Genomic DNA, 19,298 nt, shown 5'->3' on the forward strand with positions numbered 1-19,298 from the left:
GAACACCCGAGAGGCCCTGGAGAGACCAAAGGGGAGCCCAGTGAGCTGAAAGTGCTTGTGGCTGTGTACTGTGAACCGCAGGTAACACCTGTGGGCAGGCAGGAAGGGGATATGAAAGTATGCATCATGCAAGTCCAAAGCTACCACGTAGACTCCTAGGTCGAGGGCAGACAGGACCTGAGCTAGCATGAGCATTTTGAATTTCTCCTTCTTGAGGAAAACTTGAGGGCGCAGGTCTTGAATAGGATGACGGCCTCCATTCTTTTTAGGCACCAGAAAATAGCAGGAATAGCAACCACAATCTACTTCTGGCATCAGCACCCTCTCTATATCTCCCTTGGCCAAGAGAGCTGTCACTTCCTGGCAGAGATGGGTTAGGTGATCCTCCATCAACCTGTCGCAAGTTGGTGGTATGGGAGGGAAGGGAAGTCAAGTCACAAAGGGGAGGGAGTAGCCCCTTTGGGTGATCTGCAAAACCTACGGGTCTGATGTTAAACATGGCAGTGGGGCAAGCGATGACAAATTCTGCCGCCCGCTTGGTGCACACAATAGTAAGAGGGCAAATTAGGAGGGTATAGAGGGGAGGGGTTGACACAGGGGCACAAGTGTAGGATGTGTGACTGACCCAACCACTGGCTGACTGGCCCACGGGGTCTGTGGGTACTCCATCCCCAACCACACAGAGGCTGGGAAGTGTGCATGGCTCAGTGGCTGGGGGGATAAAGACGTGGCTGGAAGCCTCTGCTGTGGCTACAAAAGGAGCGAAAGGTGGATTGGGGGTGGCGAGGGGGCCAAAGAAAGTGGCTAAGGAGCTGGTCACTCTAGCACTGAGTCTGCCTTGTCTACGAAAAGATGGAAGGGCATGTCCATAAGCGATGCTGGAACATCCCCAGAAAAGCCAATCCACCTCAACAAGGACTGGCATCTCAAGGCCACCGTTGATGAAACTGCTCTGCCCAGTGAGTCAGGGGTATCCAGTCCAAATCTAATTGTGAACTTAGCCATGTGCCTCCCATTTGCAACAGTCTGGGAAAGTACGGCACAAACTTCCTTTGGGGTCGTTGCAGCACCTGCACAACTGCATTCCAAAGAGCGTGGGAATAGAGGCTCTCAAAAGGTACTCAGTGTTCACTGACTGCAGTGCCATGCCAGTGCTAAGCTCTCTGGCATGGGATGTTGCGAGAGGAGGTTTGGGTCCCCTGGAGCGGGATGGCAGTGGCGAGCAATTGTCCTGTTCACAGGATCCTCTGTGCTGAGCTTGGACCAAGTCCCAAGCAGGATGGCAGTAAGATCTTTTTTAAAAGGAAGAGGCAGTTCTAATGGGGACACTCCTGGCTTAGCACTTCTGTCAAGAAGTTCGTCTTGGCTGCCACTGAAGGCAGGGCAGGCTGCGATCCAGGACCTCTACCACCCTGCTCACCACAATTGCAAAGGATGCTCCCTCCTCCATAGCCTTGGTAGGGGTGACGGTTCCCGCCAAGTCAGAGCAAACCCTCCGGTTCCAGTATGTATATGTATGTATGTATATAAATATATATTCAAAAATGTACTTCCTTTGATATTTTGACTTGATGACTGTCTTGTAGTTAGCTCCTTGGTTTTCTACAGTGGGTAGCACAATATTCTGCACTCCCTCTGTGGCCTTTTCTCTGAGAACTGTCCACGCAGGGCTGCAAGTGTGGGCGATCTTCTGACCTACAAAGGGTGCCCACACTTTAAATTTGCCATCTCGTGGAAGACGCATCCTCCTCCTACAGAAGTCAATGCATTATCGGCTCTACAGGACTTTGTGTAGAAAAGAAGCACTGCATCCATCTTCAGTAGTAATTACTAGCAGTTTCCCTGCCACCTGGAGTCTGAACAACCCTTTCAATGAGTCAGCAAACATAAATAGCAATCAAAAGGAACACCAACTCAAGCATCAGAGAAACACTGATGAATCAAGGCCCTGAAATTTATTAGGGTGTGAGGTGTCCCCAGGATATAGAATCAACAGATCGAATCCTTGAGGCTTCTTAATCAGAGGGATTTGCCTCAGTACTTCCATCTACAAGGACATATCCGAGGTCATGGTTCCCCTCGTGAAGAGGCTAATACAGCTTGCACCCCTCTCTCGGAGGAAAGAGACCAACCTGGACTCTCAACCTCATGGACAAGTTGGCACAATCAATTATAAGGCAGGGCTGAAGAGAAAAGGCTCTCAAGGAGCAGACCAGGATAGATTTGATAGTCTCCAGAGTGTCTTCTTAGCACCTAATGTTTACATTAGGGAGGAGTTTAATACTACTCCCAATAAATGGGCCCCAACATAAGGCAGCTCATGTCCAGACACTGGAAGTCCGCAACCCTCAGTAACTCCTCACGGGTACGATTCCCAAGGGGATTCAAATGGGGACATGGAACAGGATACATCTGGGCGACCATCAGCCAGTACTACACCTTCAGCTAATCCAAGGACTAGCTCACCTAACACAATGTTTGATATGTTAGACCAGGGGGATACTCTCCATCTCCGATCATCAGAATGGGCCCTGGGTGGAAAAAGTGGCCACTTATGTGGAGGGCAAACTACGAAAACCACTTGATAAATTAATTTGCAACCGCTTTCAGGGTGAGTGCCCCGTCCTTCTTTGGATGGCAAAGTGGCAAGACATCTGAAAGATATACTCAAATGGCCTTTTTGTCTGGCTAAATAAGTGTGGTATCCCAAGAAGAGGAATGGTTGTTCTTGGAGATCATACCAGGATAAGCTCTGGAATTGTCACTGGCTCACTGACTAAAACTCATGACATTGCAGAGGAAGCCAATGAATTGGGCTCTCTAATTTCATCAGAAATACTGTGAGGTCAGGCACAATATGACATATTTCTGGGAAACACAATTTGTGCCACAGCAATGGAGAGACATTGATCGCTTCTCATTAAAGTTCACCCAAAGATCGGGGATTTGGGCATATAAGAGGCTAGAGCGATTGCTCAGTGAGTTCTATTTGACGACCTGTTTATAAAAGAACTGGGCAAATTTGTTTCAACCTTCACCTCCTCAGAGAAAGCACAAGCTTCCATTAAGAAGATATTCACCCACAAGGTTTTCACTAGGGCTGGTCGAGGCAGGGGGACTCAGCTAGACACTTCCAGTGCATAGCACCCTATAGATGACAACATTCCAGAAGGGTACAATGGCAGCACTAGTCCACGTTCAGGGGTATTTTTCCATCCAAAGGCTTTCTGGATCATGGGAAATCCAGAGGCAGCTTTAGAGAATCGAAACCAGCCAGCTGTACATGGTAAGCTTGCACTTCAGGAATAGGTGGCAGACTGGCAGGTTGTCTCAATTGGCAGGTATCAACATCGGACGGATGGGTCCTGCAGACATTCCAAGAGTTCTGGACTATACGGTTTGGCTCCCCACACCAATAGTCTTGTACCTAACCCCTTGTCTTCTCAGATCAGGCCGCTTCGCTAGTGGAGGCAGAGATAACTGTTACTATCAGACGGTGCAATAGCCCCTATAATGACTCACCACAGAGGTTTTCTGAGCAATGTTGTTTCATGGAAAACAGTGATGGGATCAATGCCCTGCCATAAATATCAAGAAGTTCAGCAAGTGGCTAGTTTTCTGCCATTCCAAGATGGCGGGAATACATCTTCTAAGGATGTCTTGAGGCCCAACGACTGAATCCCATCTGGAACTCAAGGATGTTTACCTCACAATTCCTGTTTACTCATCGCAGATCCCTACAAATAATTTGGGGAGGTCAGACTTTCCAGTTCACAGCTGTCCTATCTGGGCTGCTCTCAGCACCAAGGTGCTGAAACGAGCAATGGAATCCATCAGATCCAGAGGCATAGGCCTGACCGTACATCTAGATGGCATTCTCCTTATGAACCAATGCCCGAGGAGTGTTAAAGCAATTACAGGAGACAGTGAATGCTCACAGTTCTAGAAGAAATCGGTGCTGTTATCAAACCAAAGAATCATATTCTTGGGTTTTCTGCTAAACTCCACTCAAGCATCTCCCAGTCTTCTCTACTGAACGATGTCAAAAATATAGCAGGAACCACACACATTCCCAGCCAAATCAAGAATCACTTCATCAGTTTAAACATCTAGTAGGCCCACTTTTATCACCCATCTGGGCCATCTTTCTGGGCCCGCTTCGCTACATAGCCTTTCAACCCCTGAACGTGTCCAATCCTTGGAAGGGTCTCTTGTATTCCTAAATGGTTCCCCTGTCAGACAAGGTTAAGGAGGAGATAAGAGGGTGGCTTTCACACATGGAAGCCTGGAATGGGAGAGCAATGTTCAGCACTCAACTTCATTATTGAAACAGAAGCCAGTGGAACCGGTTAGGGGGGTCAGATGAGGGGAATTTTCCACAGGAGAAGAATGGTCCACACAGAACCTGCACATAAATTGCCTGGAGCTACTGGTGGGATCTTTCGCAGTACAAAGCTGGACGGAAGACAAGATGCAATGTTTTCACTAGACATCTGTCCTCCAGGTGAAAGACAATTCCTTATTGCTGTTTATAAACCACATAAGGCATCTGCTGGTATTGATAAAAAGGCTTTTGACACACATTTTACAAGAGATCCCATGGCATGTAAGAGTTTTGCACAGGTGCAAGGTTGGAAGATATCCCAAAAGCAGCAGACTGGTCATCAGACTCAAAGGTTTAAACTGTTTTATTTTTAACCAGTCTCAGATGTTGCTACTATAGTGGTTAGCAAAGTTAAAACAAGACTTATCCTTGTCTCCAGTCCTAACATAGAATGCAACATTTTTGGAAATTTTAATTCTTTTAAGGACGTGGAGGCAATGATTATTGCCACCCAATGATCACAAATCAGTTTCCCATCCGGAGAACTCGGTTAAAGGTTCTCAGTTGGATGAAGATATTGTATGAGGTAGGTAATTTAATGATTTCATAGAATAATGTTGTCCTTATGGCTATCTTTAGAGCTGTTAATCACTTCTGACATATTGATATGTTAAGTGATGTGATATGGTTCTGATATATATATTCCTTTCAGCTGAACAGAAGACAAAAACAATTTTTTTCTTGTACTGAATGACAGCCAAGGCGGAATAATCTATGGGCACAAACAGGCTACTGTTGTGTGAAGAAAGAGGGGCCATGAAGGTCAAAAAAGGATTATAAGATATAGACTGCTCTATTATCATTGTTTAGGGTTATTTGTATTTGCTTTCCCAACTGTTCATAGGAAAGAGTTTGTTAATGTTTGAATATGGTTGCTGGAAAATAAAAGTGAAGAAAGCAGAGCATAATCCCCACCTTTGAGTCCTTAATAGAAATAAAACTTTCCATTACCATACTTAGGAAATGTTTAATTCGCTATTACTATCACTATTACCGTCACCTCGAAGTCCACCATTTTCCTCACCACAAGCCGTCTACTTTGAAGGTCAATCTAAACTGACCAAAAGTAAGCAGGAGCAGACAGGTTCACCAGAGAAAAGAGGAAGATGGGTTTAAGGGATTACCTAAAAAAGGAAGGCAAAGTCTTGTGAGTGACAAAAAACTTGGATAGGTCCGGCTCAAGTCAATGGAGATGAGCATCAAGAAACTGGTGAGCATGTCTGAAGTCAATGACTATTGTAAAGCTTAAGTAACAGCTTCCAGGTACATAAGTTTGGTACATGGATTTGCAAAAGTTTATCTTGATTTAAAATACAGAGAAAAGTGCACAGAACATATCATGCAAAACATATTGGCACTTTCAGGTATTTCAAGCCATGATTTTTCTGGACAATAACGCAACCCAAAAACAACCATTTTCTTGAAAACCAAAGTCACAACTGCAATGGAACCAAACTAATGCATACCTTTTTAGAACACTTCTGTGATCATTCATGCTGGCATTATTTGTTTTTCTAACTGAGCTGAGGGTTAATTTATGTATTTTTGCCATTTTATTTTCTTAAACCGCCTTTTCTATTGCTTGCAGCTTTTGTTTTCTTTAAGAAAAAAGATCCCTAGAGCAACATAACCTAATTTTGGGGCTTGTCCTATTGTCAGAATACCACTGCCTTGAATGAAGAATAAAACGGTATGTATGCACAGGACGTCTCTTCCTCTGCATTTATGAGCTTAAGCTCACTCAATAACAATCATACTTGGTTTGTACAGTAAACATTCTACAAAGTGCAATGCAGTCATTAGGATTTGTCATTAGAAATCCTAGCTGAATCACGTTTACTAGACTTCTATATGACGTGTGAAAGGAAATGAACTGTCTTCACTGGGACCTTGTACAAGTGTAATGTGATTACCCTTGCGCAAGAAAACAACACAAGTTGTTTTGAAGCTCACCTATCCAGCAAAGCTGCAAAAAATGATAATTATTTAACACCTTCAATCTTTTGTTGAAGCATGTTGAGTTCTGGATTCAACTGAGGCTAGCTTTAAAGATTTTTAGTGCACAAATACAGTGGATACCTCGATGACCTAAAATGAAATCTGGAAGGAAACGATGTGGGACTCCTTGTTTTGCTCAAACTTTGACCTTCCTAAACATTTATTCTCTAGACTCAAGACATATGAAATTCGGCTATAATTTCATCTCTGACTATGTAACCTTGTGTCTCTGGCTCTGTATTTGTTACCAAAGTGGAAGAAAGTTCAACTTAATACCCTCTGGTCAGTTTATTGTGTCGTACACCAATAAGGCCCTTGTTACCTATAACATAACCCTAGCTGCAGAGAACCTACCACCTCTGTTCAAGGAGACAAAGCCTGGATGATACCAAATATCCGAAAATTGATTGCTGATCATTTATGTTTTAGGAAAAACCTCTTTCCAGGCAGACTATACTCCGCCACTCATTCAAATCTTTTAACTTTCCATTCATTCAGCTCCAAGAGGCTTCTTTGGGTTCTTCTTTAGAAATTTCTAATAACACATGATACACTTTGTGCCTACTGACAGTTGAGTAAATACAGCTCTCACTTGGAGTTTACACTTTTTTTTTTTTTTTAACCTCCAGCAGTGAGATGGTTGTTATGGTCAGTTAACCCTAAAAGCACTGCAAGTGCAATAACAGTTCAAAAACATTTTTATTTCTTAGTCCCAATTCATAGCATAACATGCTAAATAATCTGCAACCCACAAATAGTAATTGCACTGGAGAGCTGTAGTTCATGATTTAGCACTCACTGGCAAATGAAAGCCCACAGAGTAAACCTTTCAAAAGGCCAGACGTCAATTATGGCATTGTCCTATAAGAAAGTGAATGAAGACAAGTTTAGCACAATCATGCTTATAGTCCATTGTTTGCCAAGTTCCCCATGATCATTTCGGACTTCAGCATTATCTGAGGCACAACAAAGTAATGTAACCTCATCAGTACCACAAATACTTCTGTTGTAGGTTCATGCAATGACATAATGGAAGCGATTTTTCAATGATCAGTGTCAAGAAAACAAAACTTTCAAGTGATGGATAGTGCTGTTTCATATTCAAAGAAAAAAAACACAATACACCCTATGGCTCTTCAACTATTATAGTAAAATGCCTGTCCCCAACTTACTGAGATGAATCCATGTCACCATCGGGTTTAGTACTTAGATGTTCTAGACAGTCTATGAAGACCTTTGAATAAAAAAATAAAAAAAAACTATATATCAATTTAAATACACATTTCTGCACATACAAATATTATTTACGTTTACACACAGAACAAGGACCTACTGGTGCAGTACAGATGTTCCTTTTACCAGGGCAAAATACTCCTTTCTATTGATACCAGACTGTTAGTATTTGGTTAATTAATGTATGGAGAGTGTATCCCTGCCAACTCAAACTCACTCTGGTTAGATCAAAACACAGTTTTGAGAGAATCTATCGATTCATAGCTATGACATAAGCAGCAGGTAATCTCCAGAGAAATGTGTGTGAAGTTTAAGCTGTGCCAACCATTTTAAAGTAAAGAACACAACATAATAAAATTCCCAAACCAATGTAAAAATAAAATAGAAAATGCTTTAATGAAAGAAAGCACGTTCATTACAGTAGGTTAAGTAGAACCAGAGATGTTTAAGGCAAACAGCACCTATAAAAATGCCATTGAAAAACAATAGTGTGCAGCGGATCAGGACCCAGGTGCAGTTTCAGGCGGAAAGTGATAGAGTATCCAACAAAAAGAGCATTATCAAAGGTAAATAACTTGTTCTTCAGATGGATACTGCTAACCACAGATTCCTCACCTTTAGAAAACATAGTAAAGCAGTACTGCTCAAGGTAGTAGTCCTGGGGAGTGGATTCAAATCAAAACACCCTGCCGAATCAATTGGATAAAGTGCTGCTCCCCTCAAATCCAGCTGTCAAGGCACTGGTACCTCTCAAAAGTATCCACTGACTTCCACATTGCAGCCTGGCAAATGTCTAAAACAGGCACACCCACCAGTATTGCTGTGGCCCTGGTGGAATGGACTTACAGGCTTTTAGCAAGTAGTTGTTTCTAGGTCAGTGCATAGCAGTTTTTAAGAGACAAGACCCACAAAAAGCTGATCACCCAAGCAATGGTATTTTGTATGGCTGAAGTAAAAATTCAAAGCCCTCTTAGAGTCAAGTCAGTTGGACATATCCTCTTTCAAGATGTAGGCAAAGTAAAAAATCATTGGCAGAGTAATTTAGCCAATACGAAAGGGAGTCACAAATGTCAGTAGGAAGGCTACACTGGTCCTCAGTACCAATATATCTGGAAAGCAATGGTGTAGGGCAGTTGCACCAAAAGAGCCTGCAGCTCATATGCATGGTGTATAAACGTAATTGAAATGAGGAAGACAGTTTTAAGTGTTGTAAGCCTGGCAGACCTGCTATGCATAGGCTTAAAGACGGTGTACATGAGGAATGCTAAGACAAAGTACAGGTCCCATTGGGGCATCACAAACTTCTAGGGGATAAATCTGTGACAAACAAATGAACATTCAAAAGTCCAGCTCCCCTCCAGGCAATACATTTGCCCCAACTCACAGCATAGACAGACTTTGTGGAATAGCATTTGGCCGAAAGGATTTATCAACCACCCTTGTCGGCAAGTCAAAAGCTTTTAATTGCTGCTTCTCAATCCTAGTGCATGGAAGTGTAGGTTATGAATATTCTGATGCAGGCGCTTCCCTGTTGCTGAGACAGGTCCTTCTTTACAGTTCGCCTGATCAGAGGGAAAATGATTAGGTTCCGAAGCTCTGAGAACCACACTCTCCTGGCCCAGTCCAGGATGATTAAAATTACCTGGGCTTGGCCTGACCACATCCTCCTCAGAACTTGACAAGAGAGGTGGCAGTGCAAATCAGTACACCAGTCCTCCATTCCATTCCAGCTGGAATGAGTCTCTGAGGTAATGGCTCGGAGGAAACTTTGACATGTGAAATTGTTGACACTGCACATTCACCTGTCGTGGACAGATCAAGTCAGGGTGAACCCCACAGGTTGAAGACACCTTACGTCACCTCAGAATAGAGAAGCCATTAGTGGTCCATGAGCTAATGCCTGCTCAGTTTGTCTTCTCTGGCATTCAGAAACACTGCTGACTGGCTACCAGGAAGATGTCCAGCAATTCCAGCCACCTCTATATGGGTACAGCACCCTTATTAATGAATCCATTGCCCTATTCCTCCGTCCCTGTTGACTACCACATGGTGGATGTGTTGACCATGAGAACCTGCACCAGCCTCTGGCTCTGTTTGATAGATGGCAGCAAGGTGTTTAGGGACAGACATTTCCTGAAGCGCAAAAAGATTTATTCTAGAATGCACTCCAACAACATAAATACAGTTGCTAACCAATATTTTTTTTATTTAGTAGAAAAAAAGATCTGAAAAGGATGACCATAGAAGTTATAATATTACCATTGCAGCTAACACTGAGCTTGTTACGCTGGAGAATTCAATCATAACAGTAAAGGAGCATCTGCAATGGTTCAATATAGACAAATCTATACTCTTAACAGACATGTGTGGATATTCACTCATTCATATTTTTTTTCCCCAGATATACTGATTCTTCCAAATTCAGAATAAAACGCACCTAAAAATATTGGCCAAAGGAACTTAAATCTCTCCTACATCAGCTTCACTGGGCTTCCACCTGTGGTGAAGGTGTAACCAAAGTAATCCACTATACCCAATACCTTGAAGAATGGTGAAAATAGGTGGGGTGTTTTTTTGCGTTGTGCCAGAGTGCTCAAAAGTGCTTACATTAGTTGGCAAAACCACTTAACCACTTTCAAAATCATCGGTGGGAAAAGATGTATGTGAATCAGGCCATTATTAAAATACTATCAAGTGTGAAAATAGAGTAATTTGCTGCTACAAATGACAACCTAATTACAGAACCAATGATCAAATTTTCAAAATTAATGACTTCATTAATTGTGAGAGTAATAATATTGTTTACATTATTTTTTGTCCCTGTAAAAAAGTATACATTGGAAGTACGATCCGAGCACTTAAGATAAGAATTCAGGAACATCTACGCAACATACAGAAAAAAGATACCAAACAACCATTGGTGGAACATTATTTGTTTCATAACCCTAATGACCGTACTTTTTATTCAGCGGTTTAAAACAACTAAAACCTCATCGTAGAGGGGGTAATCTACAACTTCAATTGCGCCAGTATGAGAGCCGTTTTATAATCCGTTTTGACACTGTACGCAGAGGTCTCAACAAGGATCCAGAATAGCATTATTGGCTACAGACATTATTAATATATACAGACATTGCCATGTACAAGGGAATGTAAATATATTGTATATGTATTTGAATTCCAATATTGTAATTACAGAATTATTTTCTAGGTTACCTCTAATACACTTTTTTCCTTTCGCTATTTCAACCTTTTTTCTCCCACAATTTTCTGTTCTGCGAGCACATGACAATTATTGTCTTATTTTATTAATTGCTTTTTCTCTCTCGGTTCCTCATGGGTATGACAGTTACTGCTATATGGGCTATTTGAATTCTTCTCCCTTGTGTTACAAGATTTATTGCACTCCAGTAACAGTATTTTGTTTTATTACTTAAGAATATTGCTTCACAGATACAGCATCTCCGGGCTCTGGCATCCTTTAATCATGGCACTCTTGTCCACTCGAGCGGACCAATGTTTTCTTGTCCTTCTTTAGTGTTTTTTGCCAGTAACAAGCGAAAACGGCCCATTTTGGGGCCGATACCCGAAGTAAACACGTACGAGCGGGTATTTTATTGTTCCAAGATGGCGCCTTAGTAAGACGCATCTTCGGCAGTTCCATGCCGCTTCAATGCCATATTCCTTTTCCCTGGTATTTGGGTAAGCTTTCAGCATCGGTACTTGCATTATTATTTGTTCAATAACTGATTTCTCTGTAATTAATTTCACGAACAACTTCACTGTTCACTGCCCATTATTTTGGAATCCTATGTACTAGAAGTAGCTATGAAAGAAGTAAACAACCAACATGCCCTTATATTGAGGCATGCACTACTCCTATGTTGAACTGATATTGAACCTATCGATTATATTATTCTGCATATCTCTGCCACATGTATATTTCTACTTACCCTTGTATACCTAGAACTTGTTTGGAATTAACCAAGTTCGATGTAATTCATCGATGTGATACAAATTTCAAGATATATATCACTCTTATTTTCTATTTGAGCATAAGAACCGAAGAGTATCTTGTATCATCACAATCTTCTGTCACATTTATATGTACTTTTTGTGCTGGATGTTAGAAACTTATCAAAGTCAAGCGTATTTGCATTTATTATTTTTCTAATTGGTAGACTACTCTTTCTCTGAACTTAGACCATTGATTGATGTTGAAATCATGAATGACCATGAACAATTAACTGGTATGATTAATCTGAGTCTTCTTTGAGGTGGTTTCCACATACTGCTTGTTATTTTCTTTCAACTTTCGAAGTAGCTTTTAATCCACACTTCACACTATTTATAGAACTCTTCATCTCTTATAACTTGACAATACCTATTTGATCTAGGCTCCTCCCACGGGTGTTCTGAATGTAAATTAGTCACAATAATAGTAGGACTAATTCCCTATTACCATTAGGAAATGATATAGTATGATATTATTCTTCATTTTTTCCTCCTCTAATGACTTCTCTATCTAGATTTTGAGGCAATGGGAGCGGTTGTATTTTTATTTTTAATTTTTATTGTTGTTTCAAATCTACCTCACTTTCCGGGTTTTATCCAGTGGACTTTTTCTATTATGACCACTGACTTGCCTGACAATCTTGCATGCTCAAGATTTTCACCAATTAAAATAAATGAGAATTTACGGCTCTATTAGTGACCTTATTGCATCTTTACTTGATCTTTGTTTTTAGCCTCGAAAAAGCCAAAGGTGAAATAACCATAGGGGGCAAAACACGTGTCGGCTGTTCCCATTCGATCCCATGTGTTGTGAATTTTGGATTTATGGAATTAAAGACTTTTTGTTGCAAAGGCTGTTGTTACTCGACCTTTTGTACTTATGAACTTTCTGGACTTACCCTTATTACTTGACGAGATTTTCTGTCCTTTGTCTTCAATTGAACTCATGGAATACTAACTATAAAAAATGTTGCCATAATTGATAAGTGTGGGTCCTCACCTCTCTATCTATTCAACAGAATCAAGATCTGCAGATATTTACAGGCACTGATGGAGTTTAATATACAATCAGAACTGTGCCTTAATATTCAGAAGATAAAGGTTCAGCAAAGGGGTAACAAATATTTGATAGTCCTTGAGTGCAGTGTTCACCATGTGATATATATATATATATATATATATATATCAGTGTGGGTTTATTATTCTGAGAAGTTTGATACCAAACTTCCCAGTAATCAGTGTAGCCATTATGGAGCTGTGGAGTTCGTTTTGACAAACTCCCAATACCATATACTTAATATGGCCACACTGTACTTACAATGTCTAAGAATGGACTTATACACTGTAGGGGCATATTGCTTATGTAGCTATGCCCTCACCTGTTGTATAGTGCACCCTGCCTTAGGGCTGTAAGGCCTGTTAGAGGGGTGACTTACCTATGCCACAGGCAGTATTTTATGTGCATGGCATCCTGAGGGGGATGCCATGACGACTTTGCCTTTTTCTCCACACCAACACACACAATCTGCAATGGCAGTGTGCATGTGTTAGGTGAGGGGTCCCGTAGGGTGCCACATGCTGGTACCTTTTACAAGGGACTTATCTGTGTGCCAGGGGTGTGCCAAGTGTGGAAACAATGGTACATTTTTAGTGAGAGAACACTGGTGATGGGGCCTGGAGCATGGTCCCAGCACACTTCTCAGTCAAATCAGCATCAATATCAGGCAAAAGGTGGGGGGTAACTGCAACAGGGAGCCATTTTCCTACATATATACACACATACATACACACACACACATATATGAGAAAAGTTAATGTTCTTTTTGTATATTTGGTGTGCCTGAGATAGAATGTGGCAGGAAACATCCGCAAGTAGTGGATAGTGACCATAAAAAGAAAATAACCTAAACTTAAGAGGTATTAAGGGATTAGGAGTAGGTCCGAACAAAAGCCACAATACTTTGCATGCATTAAGGTGGCTGACATATGTTGTCCAGCAGATGCTAGAGAAACGTTCTCAGTGAGTGTATCCCCTTGCTTTTAATATTGTCAAGGGTAAACATTTTACAGAGACACCCTAAGCAATTTTAACATTTTTTTTGGATCCCACTTAACATTTAAGGTCTTTCTTGATCTGCCAGATAGACCATGGATAGATGAAAGGTCTCTGTATGAGGACTATGATGAAGCCATGCCACTGGTAACCCTAGAGGGTGAGAATCCTAATGCTACACTTTGGGGTGCCCTATAACCAACAGAGTTAAAAGATTGTTATAACTTTGTCAGTGGGTTCCCTCGCTATTAACAGTGTACTTGGGAGGTTGATGTGACACCCCCCCACCCAAATCTTCTCACTCCTTCCATTCCATTTTTGAAAAGGTACTATTTGAAGAACACACTGTTTCAAAGTAATAGCATTCTAGGCTGGCAGAAAAGAGGAACACTTCCCCCTCCCTCACATTTAGTGTTGGAAAGAGAATTAAGGCCCTCGTTATGACCCTGGCGTACGGCGGTATTTTGGAGAAAAGTACTGCCAACAGGTTGGCGGTACTCTTCCCCAAAATATGACATTGGCGGTTTGGCTCAAGCCAAACTGCCAATGTACCACTCCGTCCGCAAGGGCAGTAACAGCCCCTGGGCTGGAGACTTCGGTCTCCAGCCAGGCGGCCATCACTGTCCCACCCGTGGGATTATGACCCTGCCTACCGCCATGGTTTTCGTGGCTTCCAGACCGCCACAAAAACCATGGCGGTAGGCACTATCAGTGCCAGGGAATTCCTTCCCTGTCATTGATAGGGGTCTATCCACCCCCCCCCCCAGAGTCCTCCCCACGACATACACACACACACATTCACGCACCAACATACACACGTTCATACCCACATTCACCCACGCATGCAGACGTCTATTCCCAAACATATCCACACCCACTGACATACATACAAGCACACGTGCATTCAGACAACACAACATACACGCACACTCACACCCATTCATGCAACACACACATTCCACTTGCCACACACTTGCATGCATGCATGCACACAGAAACATATGCCCGCACCCCCCCACACACAACATCCCCCTCCCCCTGTCAGAGCACCCAATTTACCTGCCTGCAGGGGGTTCTCCAGCAGGAGATTGGACGTGCCACTGCTGCCAGCAGTAGCGTCCACCAGCAGAACACCGCCAGGCCGTATCATGGATCATGTTATGGTCTGCGGCGGTCTACTGGCGTTGCACTGCTGCCACCTTACCGCCGTCCGCCACCATGGCCGCAGCCAGAATTCCACCAGCCTTCTGCCGGAATTCCGGCTACGGTCATAATACGGAGGACGGTAGGTAGCCGCGGCAACTGTTTTGGCAGCCGTCGCCAAAACAGTAATTACCGGCATTGACATAATGAGGGCCTAAGTCTGCTCTCCTGGGTGAGCAGGACATGAGGATGAAGAGAAGGAGAAGGTTTGTTGGCCGCAGCCATGGTCTTTCCTCCTAACCCTACCCAAGAACTGGTGGACCAGCAGATCCTGAGGTTATTGAGACTGTGGTTGGTTAGATTGTCGCTATCGAAAGTAGAAACCATGGAAAATCCTCCAGCGCGTCAAAACTGCTGATAATCCGATGGGGTTGAAGTTGTTGGAGATAGAGGCGTCTAGCCGATGCTTTGCTGGCTTTAAAAGATTCAAGGGTAGCATCAGCTTTGTCCTCAAACAATCTAGTGCATTCAAATGGTAGATCCATTACACTGATGTACATATCATAGAAAATCCTGACTGCTTGAGTTGGGATGGTGGCGGATGGAGACCGAAATGCCCACTGCTCTAACATTGGAACAGGCTGTGTTGAGTTGTGACTTAATAATATGTCTGGATGTATTTCATCTATCCCTTATCCCCTCCTGAAAATGTGCTCACATTTCCAATGGGACTTGTGGTGTGATGAGATGGGCAAAGCCTCACAGAGCAGGTCAGCAGCCAGTATTTAATGAGTTCAGTGCCAAAATGCCAGAGAATATCTTCTTCCTCCCTGAAGCCGCCAATCGTTTGGATTCCCCATCTGACGGGGCTGTCAGGAACGTGCCTTGTGACTGGCCTAAGGAACAAAATGCCTAGATCACTAGGCTCTTTGGTGAAAAGGGTGAGCCAAGAGGAAGGTCCGGTCTCCTGAAGTGGGGAGATACCATCTGGCGACTAGTGTATTAACCACTGGTGCAGATGAAGGCTTTTTCCAGGCTGCAAGGTCTGGCTTTGCCAAGGCCTTCTTGATGGAAAGTAATGGCTGAGATGTTGGGGCAGAGGAGAGCAGCACCTCCAGTGAGCATACAAGTCAACGTCCACTGATGGCATTGTAATTCCAGCAGTTCTGTCACCTTTCTGAATACACAGTGTAACAACACAACCTCTGGAGGAGGGAATTCTGTTGGAAATTCCTTTTCCCAAGAAGAATCAAGACCACTAGCTGAGGACAATACTGGAACTTCATAGAGATTTGCTCATTCATCATTCTCTTGGGAGTAAAGATTCCAAGGATCAAAGTTAGTACCAAAAGGTTGTGGATTCGCTACTTGTACTCCTTTCTTTCAATTAGTCTCTGAGCCTCCCATCCAGGTCTTTTTAGAGAAGGGTGTTCTACAGGTGGAGAAGGCGGTGCCAACGGCTCCAGATGTAGCTCCAGCAGAGATGGTGATGTCTGGCTTCGGTACAGAACTGAATGGCTGCACGCTGGGGTGAAGGGTGGAGCTGGTAGTTGGAGTGTCCTCCCCATGCCTAATGGTGCCTTGGCACAAAGGAAAGCTGAATGGCACTCCAGGTCCCAAGGGTACACAAAAGGGGTTCACAGCCCTAGCAAAGAGGCAAGAAATGGTGCTGAGAAATGCTGCTGGGTCTGTGCCTGACGTCGTGAGCTCCGGGAAGGTAGACTGTGGCAGTGGACAATGGCGCTGGTACAGTTGGTGCAAGGGTTAGGTCCGGCTGTGGAACAGGCTCAGAACCGGCAGGAGTGGCGTCAGAGGACAGGAGTGTGGTCAGGGGGCAGATTCCAAGAATGAAGATCCTATTGGATTCCGGGGTCATCTAGACGACTTGCTTTGTCCATGCTTCTTGTGCTTTTTCTTCTTCTCGCCAGAAGAGTGAGGATGGATATAGAGACCTTGGTCTTGACCGATAATTACCTTGCCTGGCATCATGGGTATAGGCCATAAAGAGTTTAGCTGCTAAGTCTTTTATTGCTTTAGGGTGAATACTTTGACAGGATTCACAGGAGTGGGAATCAAGGTCAGAACCAAAGCACCACAAGCATATGGTGCATGGGTCCGTGACGGACATCAGACCCACACAGTCCCTCCTATAGGACTTAAAACCTGAGAGGTTAGAAGGAAACATAGCACTGCACCAAATCCCAAAGACAAAACCCACGACTCTCAGAAAAGAAAGAGGTTCAGATTCATGTTGAAGGCACTAAAAAACCGGAACCAACACTGGTGCACTTTGCTGGGTACAATACAGCTTTTGTGACATCACATGACAGCCCCTTTGGTGTAGATATAATGCCAGCACCCCCTACCAGCGACGTGAGAGTTCTGAAGTTTCTGGATCCAGTCTGATGCCTGGAATTTTTCTACAGGTGAGGAATCTGAAGGTAGAAGTATCCATCAGAAAAAAATTACTCATATTTGGTGAAGATAATTCTGGTGGATACTATATCTTTCTATATTCCTCATGCTTTGTGTATCCACGAGGTGCTAGACTGATCAGCAAACTTTTTCCACAGCAAAAGCTCTCCATATCATGCCATGCAGCTTTGCCCACCCATGATGTGACGAAGCAAGGACACATAAAGCACTGGTGGGCATGCTATCATCAGGTCCTGGTACTTTTCCTGCTCCCCATTAAGACATGCAGAGAAGAACGGAGAGAGTATAACCAAGAGTATGAAAAGATAAGACAACACATTACATACCTTACAACCTTATTAACAACATAACATCATCATCAGGGTAGGAATCTGCACAAAGATAAAGCATCCAAAAGAAATAATGCTACTGAAAATAAGTAACATTTGTTTTCTGACAGATACTTCTTCAGATTCCTCACCTTATGAATGACCCTCCAAAGCAAGCAAGGAAGTCATTTCACGAAGACCAGGCAAACTATCCGTCACTGTGAGCCTATGATGTGAGGCAATTTTTAGCAAATGTATGTAATGATGACTTTGTTTACTTCCCTTGTCGAAACAGTAGAAGCCACCCTGATCTCAGTGGAATGGGTATGAATGCCTGCTAGCTGGAGGTATTCTTTGGCCAAGGCATGCTAGATATAAACGCAAAGGGTAGCCCAACATAAGGTTTGCCGTTTGTGGCTTCAGTGAGTCACACAAAGAGATGTTCATCCACTTTGACCTTTCAAGTGTAGTCTAAGTAATAGGACCGCTACACTTCTGGTACAGTGAATGCAGCAGCAGGACCTCCTTAAGAAGGAGGGAAAGACAAGAGTGATAGACTGGTGCAAGGAAAGACCAACACAAATTTTGGCAGAAATGCAGGGCAGGTTCTCTGGGTATAACAATTTGGAAGGTGGGCAGACAGATTATCTAGGTCACCAACCTAAGAAGCAAATAATTAATTGCCACCTATAGGACAGTCTTCTGCACCATTAGTCTTTTGGGAATATCCTAGGGTAGGCCCTTCAGCCCAAGGGCAGAGTGCATGGATATAAGTGTGAGGGCAGCTCTGCATGAGCAAAGGTGCCTCCACGAACACCAGACTCCAATTTCTGGGCTTTGTATGTGAGGGAAAGCCATTTTAAGGTATGTAGTGGGCACAGGTCATCAGGAGATGTCCAACTACATAATGGCTTCACTGGACCTAATCATGTGTGGTATCGAACATGTCGGAATCATGCAACTACACTGATTCCAGTGTTACTTGCATGATACCATGTACTGTGGGAGTTCCTTAGAGGATCCCCCATGTCTTTCTGTACAGCCTTCTAGGGTCTGTGTGCAAACAGTGCTGCCGCTGATCATAGACACTGTTCCGCCCTATTGCTGAGCCTAACTTGTGCAGGGGAAGGCAGAATAAAGAAATCATGTACAGGAGAGGCGTTACTACCTCTCCTTTAGAAATGGGTGCCTACAATGGGGATGCTCCAAAGTGCCACCAGCCTGCTTTGAAGGGCACATTTGGTGCCCTCCTTGCATAAACCGGTTTACTGCAGTGTAGGAGCACCCGGCTCCTGCTCTTGCACTAAATCACACAAAGGACAGGGGAGTGACCACCCCCACGTCCAGTTTCCCTTTAGGGAGGTGCCCAGAGCTCTGCCAGGTGGCCACTTGATTCTGCCATCTTGGAAATAGGATAAACGGAGGCCCCTGGGAGCATCTGACTTGTCAGTCCACCAGATTAGCGTGTTTGACCCACCTTGATAGGTGAGACACTGCAGAAGCTGTCTAATACCCTTGCTGGGTTACTTAAGGTCTCTCCTGAGGGTGGGACCCTAGATTCGTCTGCAAGACTCTTCTGTGACCTAGACACTGGAACCGCTGCTGGACTTCGCTGGGACCCAAGACAAGACTGTAACTAGTAGGAGGGCTCCTATTGCAACTTTGTCACAAGGACTCTGCAACCTCCATGGCCGTGCATCCTCCAGAGTCAGAAGGACTCTGCCTGTAC

The 19,298-nt window shown here is 43.5% G+C and overlaps 1 protein-coding gene across 4 annotated transcripts in view; it reads right to left on the minus strand.

Annotated features, from left to right (window-relative positions):
- The window catches only part of EXOC2 (exocyst complex component 2), a 1,213,422-nt gene that overhangs the window by 339,813 nt on the left and 854,311 nt on the right, over nucleotides 1-19,298 (minus strand). For all 4 annotated transcript variants that reach the window (XM_069217791.1, XM_069217808.1, XM_069217816.1 and 1 more), the window contains one exon: nucleotides 7,555-7,616. In XM_069217791.1, the coding sequence (XP_069073892.1) occupies nucleotides 7,555-7,616 (62 nt within the window). The remainder of the gene's footprint in view (nucleotides 1-7,554; nucleotides 7,617-19,298) is intronic.

Source organism: Pleurodeles waltl, chromosome 2_1 (assembly GCF_031143425.1).
Source record: "Pleurodeles waltl isolate 20211129_DDA chromosome 2_1, aPleWal1.hap1.20221129, whole genome shotgun sequence".
In the NCBI taxonomy this organism is placed as follows: Eukaryota; Metazoa; Chordata; class Amphibia; order Caudata; family Salamandridae; genus Pleurodeles; species Pleurodeles waltl.